This window comes from Molothrus aeneus, chromosome Z (assembly GCF_037042795.1).
Source record: "Molothrus aeneus isolate 106 chromosome Z, BPBGC_Maene_1.0, whole genome shotgun sequence".
NCBI classification, from domain to species: domain Eukaryota; kingdom Metazoa; phylum Chordata; class Aves; order Passeriformes; family Icteridae; genus Molothrus; species Molothrus aeneus.
Genome location: NC_089680.1, coordinates 60796298 through 60813548, shown reverse-complemented (window position 1 = coordinate 60813548; position 17251 = coordinate 60796298). Strand labels below are relative to the sequence as shown.

At 37.2% G+C, this 17251-nt stretch overlaps 1 protein-coding gene across 2 annotated transcripts in view; it reads left to right on the top strand.

Moving 5' to 3' along the window:
• The window catches only part of PCSK5 (proprotein convertase subtilisin/kexin type 5), a 227494-nt gene that overhangs the window by 169618 nt on the left and 40625 nt on the right, over nt 1–17251 (top strand). The window contains exons 20-21 of one of the 2 annotated variants that reach the window (XM_066568788.1): nt 642–757; nt 15124–15226. In XM_066568788.1, the coding sequence (XP_066424885.1) occupies nt 642–757; nt 15124–15226 (219 nt within the window). Of the gene's footprint in view, nt 1–641; nt 758–2507; nt 4957–15123; nt 15227–17251 lie in introns of those variants that run through there. The other variant, XM_066568789.1, reaches the window with a different exon arrangement.

Below are 17251 nucleotides of genomic sequence, written 5' to 3'. Positions count from 1 at the left end.
ACATAGTGCTGGTGGATTCCAAACTACTGTCCAGAGTAGCTTACCTGACTCAAGTGCACAAATGGCTGAATAAATCTTGGGCAAAGTTGTGCTGTGCAAGGAAGGAACATTTTCTCTATTCCATACTTTGTTAAACAAATATCATTTGTTGCCCTTTGGAATCATTTGTTGTTGACTCAGATCTAAGCTCAGGGCAGGAAGGGAATCCCTGTGTGTTTCAGTGTGCTCTGCATAAAAAGACAATCAATATGTAATGAAAAGACAATGGAGCAAGATGGGTGGTGAAGGGACTGGGCGTCATGTCAGTCATGTCTGTCCTGTGGCTTTAGTTCATGCCTTTTACATGCACATGTTTGCACCATCAGCTTGATACTTTTGCTGATTATTTATGCATTGTTGCAACACACTAGAATAATACAGCTGCCTAGTAAAAACTCTAGAGTAGAAATTTGTTGATGGAAAGAAACAGGACTGAGTTGCAGGGGTAGTTCATTATTTATAAGCAAAATTAGTAGTAGTAATATTATAGTACCTTGTACCTCTAGAAAGAGCAAACAAGTGCTTTGCAATACAGAAGAGGTGTCCTAGGAAGCATTGTATTTGGTGAGGCCAGAAGGCCAACTCCTGCCGTTGTCTTTCAGATGCGATGCCAGCTGTTTGGATTGCAGTGGCCAAGGAGACAGAAACTGTACAAGCTGTCCAAGTGGCTATAACCTAGACACTGGTGTCTGTGTCATTGGAACAGTATGCAAGGATGGTGAGTGCAAGTCTCTGAAAAGATCTATTTTATCACTTCCAGCTTCTTTTTTTACATGTATGGAGTTGGTTTGGCCTGCTTTTCTTCTTAAGTATGGTCTACATTACTTTTTAAAATTTTCAGGTGTATGAAAAGGAGAAATTTACATTTGCATGTGTTAGCAAGATTAGTCACACCCGCTTTACCTGAATTTTCCTAAAATAATTTTTCCCTTTGCCAACAACGTACTTTGCCTTCCTTAGCATTTTTTCAAAAGCTTTTGCTTTCAACAGATTTTTATATGAGGAACCCCAGAGTAGTATTAATAGAATTACATTTATCTATCTCAGCAATTTAAACTCTGAAAATGCTGGTAAGTAAAAATGATTTAAAGCACCCGCAGGATTGCTTGACTTGTGTGAAAGGGTAGTGAGAAAAAAGGGATTCTGAAATAGGGAACATACAATTTAGGGTGGAGATTTGAACTTCCTCCAAATTCTCTGTGGCAGCCAAGATAGCCTTCTTATTGTGTATGATTGTCTTAATTATTCACTAATAATAATTCCTTTTAAATGTCACAATTACAGAAACATTTAGATAACATTGTACTTCCCTAAACATGTTACCATGTGAATTACTTGTAAATAGAGCCTAACAAGAGCAATCCAACAGGAAAATCATATCAGAACAAAGTCTGGGAAGATACCTGACATCAGATGTAGTAAAAGCTAACAGTGACTCTTGGGTCCAGCTTATTTCCACTGGATTTACTAAGAGTTAAAGAAGACTTCAAAAAGAAAAAAGAAAGAGCACAGGTGTGAGTCTTGTTCCTGTGGACCTTTGCACTTCCTGTTGGAATATAGGTTCCCAAACATTGAAAATTATCCTGTTCATTGTAAAGTTACATTGCAGATAGTGGTAAACTAGTCATGAGCCCTTTTCATGTCTGGACATTGGAAGAGTTATTGTCTTAAGCAAGTCCAGAAGAGGACAGATATACATAGACAAATTAAGAAGTGTAATAGTAATATGGTATTGCAATTGATTTCTGCAATGCAAACATTTGAGATACCAGCTTTGTCTCTGTACAGCTACATAAATCCATCTTCATTTGTACACATGCAGCCTCAATCACATCCCTGTAGTTCCCAAGGGTGAGGACACCCCATCTCAGTACTGTCACCACCATTCTTCCAGATGCAGCTCTCATGGAAGGGCAGCACATGGATGTGCAGGCCTTCAGGCACTTGCAGTGCACCATGCAGGGTCACACCACACAGCACATGTTCTCAGCAGTCATGGGCAACAAGGAAAGTCCAGGAGGGTTTGGGTTTTTTTTTTCTGTTAGTATACAAAATCAGAGATTTCAATGCCTTAAAATCAACTCGCTCTATAGGATTTGCATTTCTGTTGAGAATGTTTTACTCTTTTTCTGTGGTTTGATTGTTTTATTCTTTTAATTCATAGAGATTGAGAACAAATTCCTTTGCTGTAAACATCACTGTATTCTAATTATTCTCTTTCTAATCTTTTTTTCCTTTTCATAAATGGATACCAATCATTCCCTGTTGGACCACAATATCTCTTCCTGAAAAAAAAAATGCTGTTGACTGAAATTCCTTTTGATGGACCAAATTTCCTACTTCCTGCTCCCGAATGGTCTTTTCAACCAAATCTGCATGTCTGACCAATTAAACCTTCCTCCATTGTACACGCCGTGCTCTCCAAACCTTCAACCTCCTCTCCTTCTCTTGCTGCTACCCTCTGGAAGCCACGGAAGAGTCCTGGGCCGAGGGAGGATTCTGTATGCTGGTGAAAAAGAACAATCTCTGCCAGAGGAAAGTGCTTCAGCAATTGTGCTGCAGAACATGTAAACAAAAGGGGTGAACTGACACCTCCCAGCATCCTCCTCCTCCTCCTGTTGACTTACAGATTAATTCATATTACTGAAAAAGGAAAAAAAAAGAAATAAAAAGAAAGCAAGCCACCTTTCTCCCTCTCCCCCCTCTTTGTCTGGGGAGATGGCAAACTGTTTGTTGGAACTTAAATGGAAAAACTACAACACGCCTACCTTTCATAACTGGGTGTCTAGAGCTGAGCATCCAGGATCACAGAGTCAGTATTGTGTGACCAAAGCATTTGATGCCAAAATTAACATTTAACTCTTGATTTGATTTCCTGTCAACCTTAGGATTATTCCTGTTTTTTGAAGGTTCTTTTTCTTCCCATCTTTCCTGCTTCTTTCCACTTCAAGATGTTTAAATAGTATTTCAAGAATACAACACAAGTTTACATGGATTAAAACTAAACAATACAAAAAAAATTGCATTAGTCTTTTTTTGTGCTGTATGTATTGACAGGGGGAACTTGAGTTCCTGAGGGGATCAGAAACATCATTAGTGCAGGACCAAGTTCTGCCCCTTTTCTAACACTATTTTAAAAAATGGAAAGTGAACATTTCTGCACACATTTCTTTCTTACTTCCTCTGCTGTATGCTTTTTTTTGTATCACATGCAGTATGTATATATGTTTGCCCAAAATGTGGTTTTGGTCATATAGATTTCATTTTTAGACAGGTGGCTTATTAACAGATATGCTAGGATTTTTATTTTATTTTTTTAAATTGTCAAAGCTATTTCAAATAAACATAAGAAACCCATTGTTCCTGTAGTGGACAAATTTAGAATATACTACTTCTCTTGATTTGCATAAGTGAGAGTAATGTATATGCTCAGAAGTCAGAAAACATTGCTAACATGTAAGAAGTATTCATAAATTATTGTTGTCTTGTAATGTTCATTTAAAAAGGGGATATTATCATACAGATATGTGGAACTGTTTCATAGTGCCCATATGTAAATGCCAGTGTGACTATGTACAACAGGATGTGTTTACAGGACTGGATTTATAATTGTGCCAAATACACCTCCAGGAAAAATTGCATATAGGGCAATAAATCAGTGGTTCTCTTGGTGCCATGATAGGCCTGAATCTGCTTTTAACTGCTCACAGTAGAAATTTCAGCAGGAATAGTCCTGCTAAGGCCAATGGAGTTACCTCACTGTAAAATGGTCCTGAGTGATAGTAGAAGTGGCCCCAGCCTCACTCTTTTTCTACCCAGGCACATGGCTGCCAGTACAAATTTCTGTTTAATCTGTCTTCTTCAGCTTCACTCAGCATACTGTTCAAAAGACAGTCGTTTCACATAAAACAGCAAATTGAACTTCAAAGATACTGTTTACTGGGGATAATACTTAAAACATGCAAAGTGTCTTTCTCAGTTAGCTTTCCAGAACACACAAACAGAAAATGGATTTCAGCTGTTTAAGCATGTAAATCCTGGAAAATAAAGGGGATCAAAAATGACTGTGGATGTTTTACAAACTAATTCATACCTTTAGAGGTAATGTCCTCTTGGCAGAGAGCAGATAAACTATTTCAGTATGGTTCAGTATGAGAGAGTGCAGTCAAGCTCCTTTGGTGCCCATTACAAATTTCCTGATAAACATTCAAATTTGTGCTAGTTTAACTACTAGTCTGTTACTGCCTCATTTCTCAGTATAGCGTGTTTAAATAGAACATAATGCTTTCAAAGTTTAAGTTAATATTATATATGTTATATATAAATATATATTCACTATTGAGATTTAATTATGTAATGGATTGTAAAGAATCTGTTTGGATACTTACAAATGTCTCTAACACTATTATAGAGAAGAAATTAATAACTTTGTTTTCTTTTAAAAAAAACTGACATTGTTATAATGAAATCCATCTTTACTGAAAAAATACTGTACATGTGTAAAATGTTCAGTTGTTATTTGTAAAATAGGGTAGTTCTGTTGTAATTGATATTGGCCAAAATCAATGTTATTCCATATTTTATTTTTTCTATTAAATTAACCTAAATTCCTGTTCTTTTGGTCTGAAAAAACATGTTGCTCCATACGCTAAATATCTTTGTTGAAGGATGTAGGTAGCTCTTTCGTATAGAGCACTTAAGTATCTGGGGATTTAGTTACAGACTTCTTTTAGTTTAAGTGATGGAATTTATGATTTCAGAAATACCTGGTTTAAGTGGAAATCACTTTTTGTGTAGTAACACTAGAGCCATATCTGAACCCCAATGGGTAACAATGTTGACTTCCTCTGATCTGTAAGAGTTTGTGATGGGTCTAATCTGTTGTGTGTTCAGAATTAAAATCAGAATTTGTAACTATCTAATGGCTCAGGCAGTTGAGAACGAAGGTCTCATCTCTGCAGTCAGACAGAGAGGCCACTTGCACAGCATGGTGTCAATGTCTGTTCTCATGCTTGCCTGCAGTGCAGCTTAGATCACAGCCAGAGTGTCCCTATCCCTTCAACAGCACCTGACCACAGGGCCCCATGCAGCCTCCTGTGCCAGCCCTGCAGGGTGAGCTCCTTCACTGGCATGAGCTGCTGCTCATGTCCATTTACCACTTAGTCCCACAGCCTGAGTGCATAGCAAAAGGGCAGTTTATCCAAGGGGTCATATGTTCACATGGCATGTTAAGCACATTTGAGACATGTAAAGAATTTCCTGGAAAAAAACCCACCACTTTTTGGCCTTAGACATCTCATTGTCACTGACCTGTTTTGACCTGCTTTCAAAACAAGGAGTTAGTCATCATTCCCACAGTTTCCCTGTCAGTCCCCAGAAGCATACATATGTGGGATGGCACATTCTTAGCAATAGTTTGGTGAGACCACACCTGGAAAAAAGGTTGCCTACCTTAATAAAGTGTTGTATGAAGAACTCCTTGTTTCAGCTCCCACCTCACCTTCATCTTCCAAATGGGCAGACAAGTAAGGATAAATCTGTGGTTTAGGCTGAAAACTGGAATTTTCTGGTGTCAGCTCAGACTCTTTGGTCATCCTTCTTTGTTTTGCCTTAATAGCTGTTGTCAGAGACATGCAAAATTTGTAAACAGCCTATATCTAGTACTTGTACTAGAGGATCCCTGCAGTGACAGGATTGCAATTGAAAGAAGTTAGTTTGTTCCCAGCTGCAGAGTTTTCTTAGGTGATTGCTCCTCCTTCTCTGATTCAATGATGAGTAGTTTGGTGTGATCAGTATTTCACACTGTTGATGGCGCACAGAAAGGATAGAGACCAATTCAGAAAGATCAGAAGATATTAAGTATGAACAAAATGATAATTTTCTCTATGTCAGGAAAGACTATGTATGGCATCATTTTAAATCTGCTCATTAATTTCATTTTATTTATTTTTTATCAATTTATTTTATTTATATCACAAGTCAGAAAAAAATGACAAATTGAAGATGCCACTATAGTTAGAACATGGTATTTCCCAGTTCAGGGAAATACTAGTCTAGGAGAACCCTTGATTTAAATGCAAATTGGACACACTTCTAGACATTTTCTTCACTAAAAGTCCCAAAGTTTTTAAATAAAAACAGCTATGGTCAAAAAGCAACAAAAAAAAGTAGTTATACATGCTTAAAAAGTTTACCATGCCCCAGACCTGCAGAACATCCTGCAGAAGCCTGTTGTGTGGGAGCGTCATGTTATGTTTCCTTTTCTGCAATGGATTTCCAGCCTTACTCCCTTTTCAGCTGCAGCTCTTCACCTCAGCCACACACCAGTACTGTCGGATCAGATGCCAGAAGAGGTCAATGGCAATCTTATGCTTCTGACCAGCAGCTCCTGGGAGTTTGGCCTAGCCCCTGCCTACCCACACAAACCTGTATCCATTGGCACTCCCTGCTTCTTCCTGGGAAGGCTTTGCAAACTTCCCCTCTGTGAAGCACACTATTTTCTAGTAAAGATTTCCCTGTTAGACCTTACAGACTACCCCAGTCTCTGCTGTGATTGCAGCTTTCCAATGCCATGTCCAATTCCTTGCCACTGAACCTATTGTGTAATAGGCTGCTTCTTGTGCCACATTGTCGATCCCAAGAGGTTTGACAGAGGTGTGAGTCAACCTATGTGCAGAAGCACTAGAGATACCTACAGCAATTTCACCCCTCATTAAATGCAAGTTACAACTGTTGATGACCAAGTTAATTCTCTTCATAGCCATCTGTTACTTTTTAATGACTATATTTAATGAACTGAATGGTTGTAAGAAGGCCTTTTATAAATTCAAGATTCCTGTAAAGACATGTAAGAGATTGCTTATATGAGTCAAAGCTTTTAATGTGCAGTGCAACTTGCTGAATAATACTTGTCTATGATTCATTACCATGTCTTATATTTATATAAGATATGCCATTGTGCTGTCAATGGTACAGAATGAACCAAGAAAAGTTTTGCCATTAAATTTTTGTGCAAGATATTTTAAGCAAGCATTAAAAAAGTTTTACAGCATACAAATAAAAATCCTAGTCAAGTTTTCATCAAAAGGAAACTGATGCACAACAACTTGCATGACCTTTTCCAGAACAGGGAATTCAATAAGTGAAAAAAAAGTGTTGAAAATATATTTTTGATGAGCATTTTCTTTACTAGGGAAAAAAACATTTCTGTTTAGTGTAATTTTAATTACATGCCTTACTTAAACTAATTTGTGAGATTTCTGGGTTTTATTGAAATAGATTATTATCTTATTATTTACTACCACTTGTCATGATGATATATTGGGGCTTAAATCCTCCCCATTAGCAAGAATTAAAGAGTTGTGAGTGTAGTGTCCCTAAGAACAAACTGCAAATTGAAATTATACTGAAGAACTTCCTTTCTGGATTGAAAAGCAGTGTTTGCGCATAAGAACAGAGACAATTTTCACTTCTAGAATGGGAGTTGTAGTCAAAGGAAGACATTATTATGGGAAGGAAGCTCTGAGTATTTTTAAAAAATAATTGCAGTAAGCAACAAGTGCGGACTCTTTGTGCTGCACCAAAGGCTGGTCTTTGTTGGGTTTTGGCAGCAAATACATGAGCAGGTCCTATATTTGCTGCCAAAGATGACCAGGGAAGCTTAGAAGAATAACCCTCATACAATCATCTATTGGTTTTTCTGAGTGTTTGGGGGGTGGATTTGTTGAAGGTCCTCTGGGAAACCAGCAAAACTTTTCAAAGCAAAAAACCACTCAACCATCAGAAAATACAGTAGAGAGCAATGAGGTGATTAAGTACCCATTTTTCCAATCAATCTGGCAGTGAGAAGCCAGAACACTGACGAGCAGTGAGTACTTGTTTATCCAAGGAGAATTAATGGCTCTATCATGCAAATTCAACAGTAACACTGAGTGTTTACTGGAGCATGACTAATGTGATTTAATTATAATTCAGATAATACAGCATAACTTTGGCATTTACAATTGTCCTTGGCCTGCCCACTGCCCCTCCTCCTGATGCCTACAGATATTCTTTGAGATGTGGGTTGGAAGGAAAGTAGCTCCATCCCCATGGATCAGGTTGCTGTCAGTGGTTGTGCTTATGACTTTGCTAATGGACCATTCTGTGCAATGCCACTGGATAAAAATACAAAAATAACTCAAATATTCACTCCCAAATAAAGTAGCCCCTTTTCATACTACAAGAGCAAGGCCATATGAAAATGAAGTTGTGTAAATGTTGGTCTTGCTGTGTCTGCCTTTAGCAGAGCCTCTCTGAACACTTTCAAGGCTGAAAGGAGGATTCAAAATTAGTTCCTGCTGCTGAACAGTGCCACTAACTCTCTTTACAGGTGTATCTGAATTATAAGAGCTGTGTCATCAACATGGAATGTGTGATTGTTAAAGGGAATGTAATCTGTAATCATTAAAAAATTATCCAGAGGTGTTTATAGCAGAGACCAGGAACCAGGGAAGATTTCAAGCAGGGGAAGATCACCAGTGTAAATGTATTGAGGAGGCTGAACAACTACAGATGAGAATAAAGTTTAGACTTTTATACCCTAATTAAAAGATTTAATTTGATCTGGTCCTTACTTCCAATAACATACTTGAATCTTTATGGAAGGTTTCTTTCAGGCTTTAATATGTCATCATCTCTGCAAATTAAACAGAAATTGCATTTGATTAATAGTATGCATCTATTGTACTAGTTGTTACATCTTGGGACAATAGTTGTCCTGCTAAAATCTGCCCAATTATCAACAGATCTCTGCTCATTTCCTCTTTAAGTTTAGGATGTCCAGTAATAACAGCCTGTGCAGGAGTTTCTTAAGATGGATGACACCACTGAAATACTGCACCAAAACATCCCGCTCTTCTCACTTCAGGTTTGTGTCTATTCAAATCAGACTACAGAAATCCTGCAGTGGTCAGGGAAGACTCCCTGTACACAAAGTACATACTCCTTGCTTTATAACAGAGGAGAGAGACACACTGTTGTTACCTTGGTTGCCTCTGATGTGTGTTTTCCTCCAGCACTGAAAGATTCTATCTTTAATGTACTCCATGTGCAAATAATGTCAGCTTTACTCAAAGCATACTACATTTGGGTTTTGTATTTCACGTGCAACTACCTAGCTTTCCAAAGCAGTACGATCAGCACTGTGCAATAATTTTCAGTTAGGTTCAGGTGTTTCTGTTCCACTACCCTTTAGAAGGTTGTCAGCTACTGATTATTATGAAAAATGGGAAGATTGAAAACATAAAACAGGAAAATTTCCAGCTGTGAAGCTCAAGAAATGGACAGGCCGAGCATATTTTTTCCATTGTGAATCTAAACTTTTGAGAGTGCTGTAGTATTTCTCCCTCCTTCAACAAGTGATAAGGGTACAAACCAAAGATTTATTGATATAGATTCATTGAGATTGTTCCTTTTCCCTTCTCCATTTCTTTTGGGACTGGCTGTCAGATTTCAGGCTATAGGTGAGCAGCAGAACACATTGTCAGGCTCTGACATAGGTGTTTACACAGGCACAGGGAGAAACCATGAACCTAGCCAGCTTATGCTTCCAGGCATCCACATAATTAGAACAAATGCAGTTTTAAAGCAAATTCTTAAAATACCTAAAAATTTAGTAGAAATGGAGATTTAAAGGTTAAAGGTGATTTCTTTAAAAAAAAAAAGTCTTTCTGGGGTCTGTTTTATGCCCACTGAGTACTGCTGAGGGCTCTGGCTCTTCAGTGGGTTTCTAACAACAATTGTATTAATACTACATAGAAATGGGGGTGAGAAGTACACATTGTAAAGGGAAGGGAAAATCCCTTTGTGTTAGAAATAAATAAGGCAGCTTTGGCTAATGTGAATGGTTTTATTCTGCAGGGAATAGCATAGAGGGCTGTGTAAGACAGCAGAGTCTGATAAAGGCAATTTCTTCACTCCTGACTGTCATGATTACAGCTAACCTGAGTCTCTCTGTGTGATTTCACCTAATCCTGTAACAAGGGAGCCTTTCATCCTAAAATCATTATATCACACTCAGCACACAGCCATTCAGGGAAGAGATGTTCAATCCTTTTCAAGGTTCTGCTTTGCCCCTTGGCACAAGAGGGAGATTTAGTGACTTAGGAATCAGTATCCTATTTTCAGCCTTCTCATTTGTCACTGCCTAGAACACTTCTGAAAAGAAGACTTCCAATCCTGAATCCTTCTCATCACCTCAAATCATAATACCTAGAAGTTTTGTCCCTTCTGCACATCTGAATAGAGAGACAGAAATTTGGACATTGTGTAATTAGCAGGAAACTGAAAACTGAAGCTAGACAAATAATTGGAAACCAGATGCAAATTTTGTACAACTGCCAAATCTGAGGGCAAAGGAAATGTCTTCATTTTGAAAATGTTACATCATGGACATTATGGCAAGATTTCTTTCTGGGAGCTATAATCTCTCAAACACTGAGAGCTTGGGCTAAGCAAAGGAGTAACTTTACAAAGACTCTTTAGAGTGAATTTACATGTATTTTTATATGCAAGTTAGTTTTAGTTATCTACTTAAGCTTTATGAGTAAATGTTTCTTCAAAAAATTCAAGGAGCAAGCCAGACAAAATAAAATGTATCACAGCCAAACATGAGAAAAAGCAGAGAGGTCTGTAAGACCAACTTATTTCAGTTCTCACACCTGATGGATGAAAAGCAATTCTGAGCACTTTTTATCTGCTTTGTCAAACCTTTATAACCCATAAGATTACGTACAAAGAACCCCAGTATGAAATCTATATCCAGATTTTCATGAAAGTAAACAAGTTAAATGGAGGAAATAAGGTAATTTTTCCATTGATTTTAAGGAAAAGCCCTTGCAGCAATGCTATAGACAATAAAGAACATTTTAAAACTAGATAAAGTGATGTTTTGATCAAACAAAGTGGAGAAGTAACACATGACTTGCAGTGACTAAGTGTCACGGTGGGACTACAAGAGAAAAGGACTTACGGCAGCCAGCGCATGGAATCTCCCAGCATAAGTGACAAGGATATTCACACCCTGATCTAATTGATCTCCGGAAACACCATGTGCTGCCACAGGTGTTGGAAAGCAAGAGAGAAATAGTGACAAGCTAAAGGTACACACGATGCTGCTTATGCAAAAAAATAGAACAACTAGGCAACTATGACAAGTGTTCCAGACTGGGACTCAGGAAAGACAGGTTCTAGTTTGCTATTGCAAACTAATTTGATTATATTATTGCAACTCAGATTTCTACCTCCTTAATGGGAGGAATAGTTCTTACCTCACCTTAAAATGCATCATATGAACTGATAGGAACTGAGCATTAAGTATAGGGATTTTGTATACCATTAAAGGCACAACCTGAAACCTGATGTAGCCCAAATATGGAGCTCAACATTTCTAACTATGGACACAAAAATTATACATTAAAATCTTCCTATTATGAGGAATCAAGTCTGTTAACATATCATTATTTCTACAATATCTCAAATTCCTTTTTTTTTTTCCAAACACTGTGACAAATGTTTTTAAACAAGGTAACAAGGTAGCAGAATTAACACAATAATGAATGATAAATATGAGATGATCCAAAGTAATTGATGATCATTGCCTGATTGAAAGTTACGTGAAGACACATTGTTGAGAGTACTTATTAAGTATGTTAGACAGATACATATTTTAATACAGAAAATAATAAAAGGATTGAGGCTTTGGCAGCCTATATTTTTCTAGGTGAATTGCTCACAAGGAATTCTGGCAGATGGTTGAACTGCCCTGTGGAATAATTTAAAAGTCTTTTTTGAATTCCAGCGTTAACTCTTTGAATATCCACCAAAAACCTATTTTGTTAGTGTGTCAGATCTACAGTTCTAGATGTGATTTGCAATTCAGATGGCCAAATATGTAAGTATTTTCTGGTGCACATTCTTGTAATAATATTCATTAAAATGCTTCAGTTCAGAGCCACAGAACTGGTCTTCCTGGCACTATTCCAAGCACAGCTGAAATGTATTACACCACTTCCAATGAAAGGCATAACATAGAAAGAACTAAACCCTTTAAAAACTAAACTACTTCTGCTATATGTGAATGCATAGCTGAGGTGTATGAATTAGTAGCTTAGGTACAGTGGACAGGCACCCAGGATAAACATTCAGGTAGTGAGGGAAAATAAAGTAAAGGAGAAATAAAAAAGTTTTCTAATACATAACACAAAATATCATCACAGAAACAATAATGTAATAAAGCCTCTGACAGATTTCCCAGTGATGTAAATCCAATAGAATAAAAAAAAACTCATGCATCAAACCTGCAAAGGAAAATCTTTTCAGATACTGCATTTTTTTTCTTGGTTGTATTATTGTCCAAATATATATGTGTGTGTGTCTATAGATAGATAGATAGATAAACAGATAGATAGGAATAATATATATTATATATATATTATATATATAAAATATGTCTTAGTTTCAGGCAGGACGAAGTTAATTTTCTATACTATCTGGGAAGGAGGCATGGCCAGACCCTTATATTATTGGATACCATCTCACATCACTTTTGAGGGGCAAGCAAAGGGACTTGCTCTCGCCTTCCATAGGCAAGAGAAAGGGTGGAGGGCAAAACAGTCCAGTATTGTTTTATTTTCTATGTAATAATTTCAACCTTTTGTTATTAACATCATGGCTGTTACTGTTTTATTATCATTGCTGCTTCCAGTAAATTGTTCATATCTCAGCCTGTGATTTTCACATTTTTGTGCCTCTAATTTTCAACTCCATCCCTGGAGGGGAAAGGGGGAGGGGAAAGAGTAGGGGAAGGAAGGCAAGCAAGTGGTTTAGGTATCTGGCTTAGGTAAATCTCAGTGAGGTCAGAGAATTGGGAAGTACTATTCCTAGACCATGACAGAATTATATATTAAAACCCCATAAAACATTTGAGAATGTGGAATTCCATGTTACATCCTCTGGCTACATATCAAAAAGGCTTGAGAGGTTTACATTAACCAAATCGGTCAATGGCCTGAAGGCCACACCATTTTTTTCTAGAAGGTGAGAATTATAAACATTTGGTATTGATAGATATGCATTAATACAACAATGTTATCTGGGCAACATCTAGAAAAATTTAGAATCCTGCTGAATTATTTGTCTGACAGCTTTTCTAATGTTTTTAGTTTTATTCCACTATAAAGTAATTACTCATAAAAGATGCAGTGTTGCAGTTCAGAAATGCTGCAGCAGTTCCATGGAACTATGGGCATGCAAGGGATTACATAAATGCATGGAAATAGAAACATAGATATATAGAGATACAGAGATAGATGTATACAAATTGCTCTTTGGATAAGGAAAGCTATTAAAATGTCTGAATGTGTTTGCAAAGACTCTTGTTTCCCTGATCTCATCAAAAGACTCTTCACTTTCTCCCAGTCTGAACTTCTTCCCAGCTAGCACTAATCCCAGACCAGCCTCTGAGAAGCATTGTCTTCATGGTTTATGTGGTTCTATCACTGGCTTTTGCTTTGTCTTTTACTTTTTTCCCTCTCTTTAGAACACACAAACCATTACAAAACAATTACATCTCTGCCTATGTTTTGGGTATCCCAGGTTTCACCCAGGGCAGTCAGTTTGCCTTTATAACTTTGCTGTTCCAATCCCCTTAGGTATAAAGTACTATCCTAGCTCATATCTCATACCAGAGGTTTCAACTATTATAAATTTTTTTATTGGTGTTTAATATGTAAAAACACAACTGTTAAAAACACAACAGACAGAGAACATAATTTGCAGTATTTCAGAAAATTTTTCCTCCCTACATTGTTTTAAGTTGGTATAAGTATTTGCTTGTATGGTGCCTTTGCTCTTCAAATGTAAGGAACTGACTGCAAGTGAGAGCCAAACCCGAATCATTCCATATTTGTGTTTTGATTCCTAAAGTTCACTATATTTGCCAGATCTGGATTTTCCAGCAGCAATGCAAGTGGAAAGAGCTGCTTGATATTGAAGTATCCATAGAAACTGCAGGTTTTATGTATTATATAGGACTTTTTGTCCAGTCTCTTCCATTACTCAAGAATGAAGGAACAGCCAATTCCTTAAATATATACACTCGGCTATAATAAATTTTCCCAAAAGAAACTGACATAAAAGATCCAATGCTGAGCTTTATAAAACTGCGTGATAAATCAATTTACTGTCCCCACATGATGCTGCACAGAGATAAAGTATTCATACTTCTTACCAAATCTCTGCCCTAAGAGTTATTAGGTGTGCAGTTTACCAGTTTGCACCACTGTTTTAATCAGTAAGTAAAGAGCCAAACTTTGCACTTCAGCAGCATGGTAGTGCTCGTGTATTCATGATCTGGAAATGTTAATATCTTTATCTCAATTTTGAGGTAGAAATCCATATAATATAAAATCTTTTTCAAGTCAAAACTGTGCACTTTTGCACCAAGTTTCAATCCAGCCAAAATTAAAGCCTAGGTCCTTTACGTAGGGAGTCTACCATCAGCAGCCCAGGACTGAGACAAACTATGCTACAGCTGGAGGTTTGGGAAGCACCAACAGGTATCTGGTTGATGGAAGCTTGCTGAAGTCCATCTCCTCATGTAATATATCCACACCCATGACAGCAAACTCTTTAACCTGCAGCTTGAAAGTGAGCTCAAAAGACATTACATAATGAATACACCTCAGCAGCACTAATTTTGACGTAACTCGTGAATCTTAAGAGTCTCATTACTTCAACTGATGCAAAATAAATTACCAAAACCAACTCTTTCTCAAATTCATGTGGAAAAGAATAAACAAACAAACAAACAAACAAACAGGTGTGATTATCTTGGTTCCCCAAGGGAGCCAGTACTTATTTTCCTGATGCCACAGGGAAATGTGCTCATTTCAGTAATTTAAAATAAATCCAATTCCTCTTAATCACTATGTTTTCCAGCCTGGAAAGATTGGTTCTTTTTTCTCTTCCTTTTGTTTTTTCGTTTTTGTTTTTTTTTTTTAATTGTGAGAAGGTTGATCTGAAATAAACCATTTTTCCTACCAGGTGAATATCTTGATGATTCCCAGGAATGCCAGTTGTGTGACACATCTTGTCAGAAATGCATTGGACCTGAGTCAGACAACTGCATCAGCTGCCCACTCACAAGGTAATTGTCTCCCATCACCAGTGCAGTACAAAGATCTCACATTATCATCTGGAGAAGGGGCTGTATTCTTTTTAGCAGAGAAAAAGGAAGCAAGAAGTGTCTAGGGCAAAAAAATCCACAGGACTTGAGAAAACAATTTTTATGTAAACAAAATAGCTGGCTACACAAGCAATTAATGTTTAGCGGCATCATTCCCACAGATAAAGAAAAAATTCTTTTCTATATGTAAAATAGACTTTCTTTCATCTTCATCCTTTTTAAGTCATAATTCTTGGAATCACAACTGGCAATTTTAATGACAAAACTTAGGGCATCTGTAGCTCTACACAGCTATGAGGACTGGCTCAAGGCATGAGTAGGGATGCTGAGGCTAATTCTGGGAGAAATTCATAGCAACTAAAAATCATTCCCTAACTGAGGTGTTGTGGGTTAGGCCAATACTTCTAACCTGACATGAGGATTGCAGACAACAAGAAAGAAGCTTTTCCACAGGGCTTCACAAATCAGAGCTTTATGTTTAGGTCACATCACACCTATTCCAGAAGACCACTGGTTTTATACACGTCCTATCCATAGCTGTGTTCTCACACAAATAACTCTGGTTCTGTTGCATTGGATTGTTTTGTAGCCAGCTGATATTTCCACTGGTATGAAAACAGGATCAGATCATCTAAGGCAAGGAAAGAAAATCCCTAAGCAATTCTGCAGTTTGCCCTAAAAATTTCTATTATGTGACTATGCCAATGAAAGACAAACCAGGAGCAATGGAGTCCAAACAAATTTGTAAGTGAGAAAGCATTATCAAATTCTGTGACATCAGAAATGAGATCAGAGAAAATCTGGACAGAATTTTGGACTGTGGAGTGGATTTCTCCTATTCACAATGGCATTTAAATTAGATTGCCTGTTGCAACCTATATTGTGAGCCTCACATGCAGATATTTACAAAGCAAAGAGGTGTTTGCAGTAATGAGGTCTCAGAGACTTTTTGGAAGGATGTTGCTCTAACCACTATGATAAATTCTCTAAGGTATCTAAGGTTTCAAAAAGCTTTCTGAGACCCTTCTGTACATTATGAAAGTTGCTAGAAAAAGTCATATTAAATGGAACAGTCTATAGTGAAAGAAATAATGTTACAGAGAAACCTTGCCAGAGGCAAGAGCTCCTTATGAAAATTCAGCATAGATGTCAATTTATTTTAATAATAAAATTTCTGTCAGAATGTGTGATAAATGAAAATGCTGCTACCTGGGTTTGTTTTGTTATTTTTGTTTTTTTGAAAGAAAAAATAAGAAACTGTTGTTTTTTACGCAGACAAACTGATTATCACAAAATTCCTTGTCCATCTGTTTATAGTTTGAGCCAGGGTTAGTGACAAGATCTGACCAGGTGTTTCCTATTAGGGGCAACATAACAAAGAGGAAGAAAATGTAGTTTACCACTGTGAGAGCTGCTTCTAAGGATGGCTATCATTAGAGCTAGCACACGTAGTTGAACTAATATTTGCATGCCATATAAGCATAGTGCAGCTACCTCCAGTACCTCTGTCACGTTTCTCCTTTTCTTTCAGAATAAATCTGAAAATGATCATAGCAAATGAAATTTATGAGGATATATTGTAGATATTCTCTAATGCCATTGGTTGACTCCAAGAAAACCTGCCCTATCTTAGTATAATGGAAAGCCTTTTGTTGTCTAGGTGCAATCAAATGTACTGTACTAATGGCCTAAATGGCACTCAACTTCTCTAGAAACTAAGTCCCACATCTTCAGACAGCAAAGTGGTTATCTGTAGAGAATTACAGCAATTCCTTTCTTATTTTCTTAGGAGGGAAAACACTGTTGAAATCTAGCCAACTTGTTTTATGTTCTTTCAATAGTCTTTGAATGATGCATGAATTGATGCATTTCTATTTTCTCCCAAGCAGATTAAAACATTAGACATCAAGAAAATGTGAAAAATGGACCATAAATTTTCATCATAAAGAAGGATTCTTTAGCAAATGTTTAATTATCCAGCAAAAG